Source organism: Opisthorchis viverrini (assembly GCF_000715545.1).
Source record: "Opisthorchis viverrini unplaced genomic scaffold opera_v5_133, whole genome shotgun sequence".
NCBI classification, from domain to species: Eukaryota; Metazoa; Platyhelminthes; class Trematoda; order Opisthorchiida; family Opisthorchiidae; genus Opisthorchis; species Opisthorchis viverrini.
In genome coordinates, this window is record NW_008751791.1 from 470,255 (window position 1) to 478,506 (window position 8,252).

The window sequence follows — 8,252 nt, forward strand, 5'->3', positions numbered from 1 at the left end:
ACCCATACTATATTATCTCGTAGTCCTCTGTTTTTCACCTTTGTTCGGGGGACGTTTTGGACCGAGAATTCAGTTTGAAACAATGGGCTCTTGTGTAGTATGACTTTTCTAAAGATTGAGAAATAAAGTCCCAGAAGATGCACAAACTTACGTTCCTTGGTATTATCATTGTGACCACTGAAGTTATTTGGGGAGTGAATGTCCCATTAGGTATGATATCATTGTCTGTGCATGCTAACTATAATTAAATTTCTTTTGTCGAATTATCGTTTTAGGTACAATGTGCTTACAACGTCCGACGACGTAACGTCCCTCGGTGGGATCAACTGGATGTTAGTATTTTGTCTGTTTTCTACATGGACACTCACGTTTGCCGGTCTCGTCAAGGGTTTCGAAAGCGCTAGAAAAGTGAGTGAGATTAATGAAATTCGGTTCTTAGGACGGAATTCTAGCTGAAGGTGAGGAATGTCTTACATGTATTGCTTTGAGCAGTTAAGTTGGGTCAATGCATGATATCTTATTATTACTCCAAACTTCGGATTGCGGGAGTTTTCAGGCTGGTTACATTGAAAGTGCCCCAATAATCAGATAATCAAATAATTTAGAACGCTAAGATTACCCACGCGAGTTAAAATACATTGCGTTTTAATAAAAAAATTTACTTTCAAAAATATTCGCCATAAAAGAAACAAAGCACCATTTCGACGCTTTCCTGGTTGCTTTTCTTGGTGGTCAGATACTACTGTGCATTAAATTGAGTCACACACAGTTGTCCGTATTTTGAAGCAAATGAAACATACATAAGAAGTTGTGTCGCTTGATTGCTGCCTAATGGTTTTTGTTTTACTTCTGAGATCTGTTTGCCCGGCAGATTTCTGGCGAAGAAACAGTTAAGACGAAGCGTTCTCTAGCGTACGGGTGAATGCCAAACTGACTGGTTTCCTGTGAGACCAGTGGAGTAGAGTCTCTTCAGTTTCCCGTTAACCTCGTTAGAGCAGTTTTTATTGTTGCGTTGATGTAATTTTACTGAGCAATGCTGTGGTTATATATGTCCTGTTGATCAGGTGTGACTAACCGTTCAGATGAACAATCCTGTTTGTCCACCGGCTGGTACGTTCTCTAAATGGCCGGTGTCCAGACCATCTTTCACCTTGACCTCTGCAACCCGTAACCAGTGAAACTGTTCATTCTGTGGTTACGGTGGTTACCATCTGGACCGCACTGCTAAGAATCGATCCAAATCTAAACTACCGCGCACTGATGATGCTAACTCAACTGATAAGGACACGTGTGCTACTAAAGCTTCAAGTTCAGCGATCAGGCAGCACCTCTCACTGCAAGCATATTTAGTGAACATCACCTACGCAACAAAGTGATAGCAAAAGTTTAACATCGCACATTACGTTTTACTTAAGCAACAACTTCCCGGAATTACAATCCTAAACTTAACAACCAGCCTAGTTTTGTGGCTCGTGTTCGTGTTTAATGATGAGGCAGTTGACACCATTACAAATTATTTTTACAGTCCCTTATACCTTATTACTTGATGCACGAGACCAGTTGACTTGGTCCGTTACAAGTCCTGAAGTCTGTTAAAAAAGCTTTAACTTTCCTATCGGCTGTACCTCGCAGTATCTCAGCAATTGTGGTAGTTGGACTGATGACAAACACTTGCCAATCTGTGTTGATCACCAAGTCGCCAAGCTCGGGCTTCAAAGGTATCAGATGAACACCGAAATCCCTCCTCATATCAAGATGTGTCCATCTTAGCTCATGTTTGTAGGGCATTCATTTAGAGTGTATTCCACCTAGTGAGCTGTGTTGTTCAATTGAGGTAACTGGCATTTGAAAAGAATTCTAATACCTTTGATATTACCGTGGATGATCTCATTAAAATACCCCACCAATATTAGCTTTTCCGAGAAATATGTTCTCTGAGTCTTCCATGTATTTGTATGTGTGGAACTCTTGTTGAGTCAAGGACATCACTCCCTACGAAAAGAACAACACTTTGTTATATTCCGTCCCTTCAAGCAAAATAACTCTATGGTCAATAAAATTCAACTTGCTAGCTGGTTAGCCGCTTTGTACGTAGGTTGTAAGCGGTAAGCGAAATGAAAATGGGCGCCGTTCAAATAACTGATAATTGCAAAGTAATTTGGTGTTAAAAGGAGGCGCAGGTGAAACCAAACAGAATATGCAGTTAGTGATAGCTCTCACGTAGATTTGCTGCACAGAGCCCTTCTCATGCTTCGCTTGGCACGTGCATTTCCCACAAAATACGCCACTTAAAAGTCGATTAAAATGTTCCACAGACTACTGTTAGTTTTTCCTTTCTTTTAGCTCAGTTAATATGTATAGCTTCAGAGGGTCTCAACATTAAGCTCAAGCGTATAAGAAATGTGGTATTTTGAATATCGCGCTAACCATAGAGTGAGATGGCATTTATTCAACACATTCATTTAGAATACCACAAATTGGGAGTTATTTGGGATTTCCATTGGAACCAACCCAATTTTTCAGCCAGTGTGCTCCACCAGTTACGTTAATTTTAGCGTCCGAGTGGAATGTAATTTTGATGGATACTCCGGGACCACGTTTATTTGAGGTGCCTCAAGAAGGACCGAACTGATGGTGGGCTGGCAGAGTTTTTGGGCAACCTAAGAAGAAACCATTCTTCAGACATATTTGATGTTGTTCTAAAAATAGCCTTTCTTTACTTCGGTGGTGGAAATCTATATGGTATTATCATTAAGCTGGCTGCCAATCGAGTGGCTGTACGACCACCCTTGGAAAGCCATCGAATTCGCTCTTATTTCCAGTGACAATTTAGAGACAACGCTTAACCTCAGCGCCTAAATTCAAATTTCAGTCCGGCTATACGCAGTAACTCAGTAATCTGTGTGGAGGTCAGTTTTTCAAAGTATACAAAATCTTTTTCCCGTTCTGATTTAGACAACCGTTACTGATTGCCACTGCCCTACCTCTAGGTGGAGAATACCTCACTTCTACCGTCTACCCACATGTTTTATCTACGTATCGCTCTCTTCGTCCTCACCTATCTCATCTGGGGCCAGGTAATTTTTGAGTCTACAGGTTTCATCCTACATAAACTTCAAACACAACTGCAACCGACAATGATTAAACTGTCGGTGAAGATTTTATTAATTTTGCCACTACTAACCGCATGGTACGCGATCAGTAGCTGTCCTATCGTGCTACTGTCATAGGCGAAATCACTTCGAGTGATTATTTCCCCGGAAAAAACAGGGTTGACAATAGTACGTGAATTTTAAGAACAAGGGTTGCTATCCATTTGGAAGTTTACAGCTGTGTTAGCGACCAGCGTGCCACCGACAAAGCAAACGATTCATGCACCAAATGATTCACTGCACTTGTAGAGGAAAAGTAATTTTTTACATCGATTTTTTATTGAAATTATTCAACAGTTTCGAGCACTCAGCGGTTTCGCCACCGAAGTAATTGAAAAAAAAGACTCTACGGGTATTCCTGAACACCACAACGCCATAAGATCAGTCGAGGATAGATAATGAAGCTGCGTTCCTGCTTCACACAATCAACTCAATGAGGTTAATCTGACGAGGAGCGTTCAAAATCACTTGTTACATATGGGGTTGGCCAAATTTAAGTATCTTTTGACTATATAGTTGGTGAAAAGTCTGTTCGACGAAACAAGCCATATTCAATTGTTTAGCCATATAGTCCACAATTCTGCTGGCAATTGTATAGCCTGGTTGCCATTTCAAGTTGTTTCATGAAGGAAACTTAAGATAACCAACTTCATTGGTTGGTACAATCACATACGAGGTGTGTTGTGTTACCTAGTACTTTTAATGCGTACTTGTAATGCTTCCCGATTACTCTTTGAATATCTTTGTTATTTGTTCGGCTCTCATATAGAATCTACCAAACTTCTACTGTTTTCTCAACAACAGATAAGGTTTCTAACATCTACAGTACCCTACATATTTCTGCTCATTCTTCTTATACGTGGAGCAACTCTGCCTGGTGCTTGGATAGGTGTGGAGACTGGCTTCAAACCGAAGTGGTCAGATTTGTTGAAATTAGAAGTGAGTGCCGAGAAGTTATCTGCGGTGACTGGTGTGCCACTTTGTAAACAATTTACCGGCTTTTTTATTGCGGTCTCCAATTCTGTGAGGAATAATCAGCTCCTAACTGTTTACTGCATTGATTTGTGTATTTTATGAGTACGTATTCTCTTGCTTATTGTTCATTGTGCATCAACAACAGCCCGATAAGTTCACAAGCTGTTTAAGTCCGAGTTCACGAGGGCTGATCCACCTTTTCACTCACAGTGATATACAAGCATCCGGACTTGATATTAACACTGAAGAACCAGAATATCCGGTTCGCCTTTGAACCTTCACCAAAGGGTCTGCGATACGTGTATTATCGGTGCCTGAACTAGACAGCGTTTGGGGTCTAACACAGGTAAACTGTTGCATAGGGATTCCACCAAAACAAACAGCAAGTAAACCTTATATGACACTCATATTCTGCTGCAAGATATCAGTGTAAGGCGCAGTAAGAATATCTGAATCAACGACTGCGTACGGAGCGAAATTCGCCTAAGAAATGTCTTCATAACAAACAGAAACAGATAAGCGTTGAAGCAATTCGGTCCATATCCAGCAGATAAACTGGACTCTCTCAAACTTATAAACTCAAACAAAACTACCCAAGTGCTGGCCCTTGTTTGGGAGATAACAAATGTGGTGAAAAGTAATTCTGCTGAAATTGGTTGGAACCATTAGACTGTTTTTAACGTTATAGTGAATTTGGAAGATCGGTTATAAGCTAAGTATTTGTAAACTTGCATGAGTTACTGGGCGTGCGGCTCCACACTACATCTCGTATCATATGCACTAGTGCAACTTGCCTATGGCTATCATGATAATGAATGTAATTTTAAGAAATCTCAAAAATACTTTATGAACAGACCGCTTCAGTTGATGAGTTCTAGTCACTTTGATTAACAGGGCGCGGTAAGTCGCGGAGAGTTGTGATAAGAAGCAAATATCTTAGGCCCAAGTACCAAGACCATCTTGCTGTTCCTAATCTACAGAGAAATAAACATTTTATGCTGTATAGACCAAAAATCACCATATTCAACAGATTTCCCTGTTAAATACTGCCTATTCTAGGTTTGGTCTTCTGCTGCTATACAAGTGTTGTTTGCCGTCGGACCAGCTTGGGGAGGAGTGATAACGATGGCGTCATATAACAAGCATGATCGTCCACTTTTCAGGTCAGTTCAGAATGTTCTATTTCTCTGCTTCTGTGCACCTGTATCCTGGACAGTTTGAATTGTCCAATTTGACGAACAAAATTTAAACCGTTACATTTTATGTAAGAACATCTGCTAGGTAGTTACCACCAACTCGAACCTAGTTGAATGCTTCGGGCTTGCAAGCATGCGTTCCCTACATAGCAAGGCGATCACATGCAGAAATTATTCCCTCCGTAAACGTACGCACTCCACAGAAATCAAGATAGAATGCGTACAACACGTTTTGCGTGGCTCACACTGTTAGCTGACTTCACTGGAATGGTGAAATTCTTCGGCGTGTCACCTTTGCTACCGACTATGTCTCGATTGGTTTCGTGTGCCCAGGGGTCTGTGAGCTCCCCTGCTCATTAGGTGCAATCCTAATGACGGATAACTTGTGCACATGGGTTTATGATAAAAATATGAGGTTGCTCATTGATCGAAATCATGAAGCGGTGCGTGTAAACATTTGTGTTCTTGCCAAATGTCAATACTAAACAGATGCCAGGTTATGCGTATTGTGTCTAGTTGGGAGGGGATAAAAGTTGATCATAGTTTCCACCTATTGAATATCGTCACCTGACTTGGCGCGACAACCAAAAGACACCGTCTTCAGTCGTCTAAAGGCTCACTTAAGTCCGGACGAACGCACGGATAGTTTCCACCTATTGAATATCGTCACCTCACTTGGCGCGACAACCAAACGACACCATCTACAGTCGTCTAAAGGCTCTCTTAAGTCCGGACGAACGCACGAAAATCGTACCTATATGAGCAACATTAGACAAAACACCCCTGAAACAAAGTACTCTCAATCAAAAGTGCAACATACGCTCATGGACTACGCGATGATAAAGCTGATTCTCAAAATTTAAAAAGCAACTACTATGGGATACGCAAAAACGACGGCAATTCCAAGAATGTTGGTAAACGATACACGATTGTGTGATATATTTCAAGAAAAGTCCAAAGAACATCAACTGCGTCATTGTAAGGCACCAAATGTCTACAGGTTGCCATCTTGAAAGTGCTATCAATTGACGTGAATTTCTTGCTGACATCTTTGCAGCGAATGATTCTACGGATTGTGCTTGCGCCTTTACAGTTCGTGACAGTAGATTTACTGTCGTGTGATCACTTATGGGAAGTTCATTTCGCGTTTGATTTCTTCCTTAGAATTTGCACATGATCTGTGAATCGTTCGCCGTTACCGAAAACTCACAGTAATGGATAGAGCTTTTATACTGGTTAGGTTGATTTGTCCAATTTTACAACTTTCGCTCAGCTTCCACTTTAGTTGTAGGTGCCTATTTAAAAAGAACAGGCGCGTTGAGAGGTCACACTTTACTAAAATTGTTAGAACGAACGTTTGTATATTTGCATGTCAGAATAGACTGGAAATTTAAAAACGTGCAGTAGAAAAGATGTGAAAGTCAAATACTACCAAGAACGCTCTGCAAATGCCTGGTTTAGTATGTATGAAAAGTCATGCAGGCAATTCATTTATTGTTGGCACAGACTTTATGGTGAAAAACATCAAACTGGCACATGAGTGATACAAGCGAAGGTTTAGATCAGTGTAACTCATCTTATGCGAGCTTTCATTGCTTACCTGGATGCAAAATTCGCGTATCATATGGGGATAATAAATATTATGTCAGACGCATACCTTGTTCATGGCTTTTCTTAGTCTATCCATGCATAATCTAAACGACAGTTTTTCCATTTTTGCGTCCATTTTAAGGATAATATCTGGGTGGTATTTGTGAAAATTCTGTGTCTACTGAATCTCACGGTATTTTCGCTGTATTGCGCAGGTGTCTACATCATTGTATGGGTTATATTTGCAACTGAAAGTTTATTTATTCCAACGATTAAAAGTTAACAATGTGTATCCAAATTATGAGAGCGTCCAATCACATCTCATGTAAGTTCTTAGTAGTAAAGTAATGGGTACTGAACCTCTTCCGGGTAAGAGGACTTTCGGCCTATACAGTCAGTTTCTCTACAATAAATTATGGATTAAATCTTTAACTCAAGGCTTCGTTTAATGCAATAGTGGTCGAGTTATTCATTGCTTTTTAGATATACCTCGATATAAATCGACTCCTTTCGTTACCCTTCCACAATTTTATTCTATAGGGACGTGTTTGTTGTACCACTGGCCTGTTTTTTCGTCAGCCTCTTTGCCGGAGCTACTGCACTCACCGTGATGGGACATCAGATGCATGTGGGAGGAGTGAATGCGATCCAGCGCCTTAGACATTATGGGCCAGGTATATCATTCATCGTTTACTCCGAGGCATTGGTGAAGATCCCATGTGCGGCCATTTGTAGTGTTTTCTTTTTCGCCATGTTGTACGTCCTGGGGTTATCTTCTCAAGTAAGTCCATCACTTGTCAATATTTCTACTTTTACGACTGTCGCATTAGAAAAAACTTAAATCCAAAAAGCCCTTCGGAATGAACTGGGATGATTTTCTGATATGAATTCAGTAATAGTTATACTAGATCACAGTATGATGCGAAAATGGGGCATATGAAATCAAAATAGACATACAAAAAACGTTCAGGAGGAGAGAGAGAGCCGAAGTATGGAGCTCACCGAACTAGCACCTGGGATTGTACTAAGCAGACGGATGAATCCAGAAGCAGAGAAATTGTCGGTTTAAGTCTGAAGCAACTGTATAAGACATGGAACAAACCACATTTGTGTAAATGCAATCAGGAGGGCGAAATGATCGCTGGGATAAGTCAGGGCACACCGCATAAAACGAACATACTATACAAACAGAAATCGTATTTTTTGAAAAGCAAATAGTTCAAACCAACCGTGGCATTCGGCAGTTCTCTCAATTGTTTTATTTTTTCGCAAAATGTGCTATTTATACGTAACTTTGTGGTTTGGTTAGGTGGATATTTATAGCGTTGTATAATTCAGA

The 8,252-nt window shown here is 40.5% G+C and overlaps 1 protein-coding gene across 1 annotated transcript; it reads left to right on the forward strand.

Annotated features, from left to right (window-relative positions):
• Positions 1 to 275: 275 nt before the first annotated feature.
• On the forward strand, positions 276 to 7,693 carry T265_14045 (hypothetical protein; the record flags this gene model as incomplete). Its single annotated transcript, XM_009171793.1, has 4 exons — positions 276 to 408; positions 3,957 to 4,091; positions 5,187 to 5,290; positions 7,454 to 7,693. Coding segments are annotated over 4 exons (555 nt in total), but the record flags the coding sequence as incomplete, so codon positions are not given.
• Between the last annotated feature and the right edge of the window lie 559 nt (positions 7,694 to 8,252).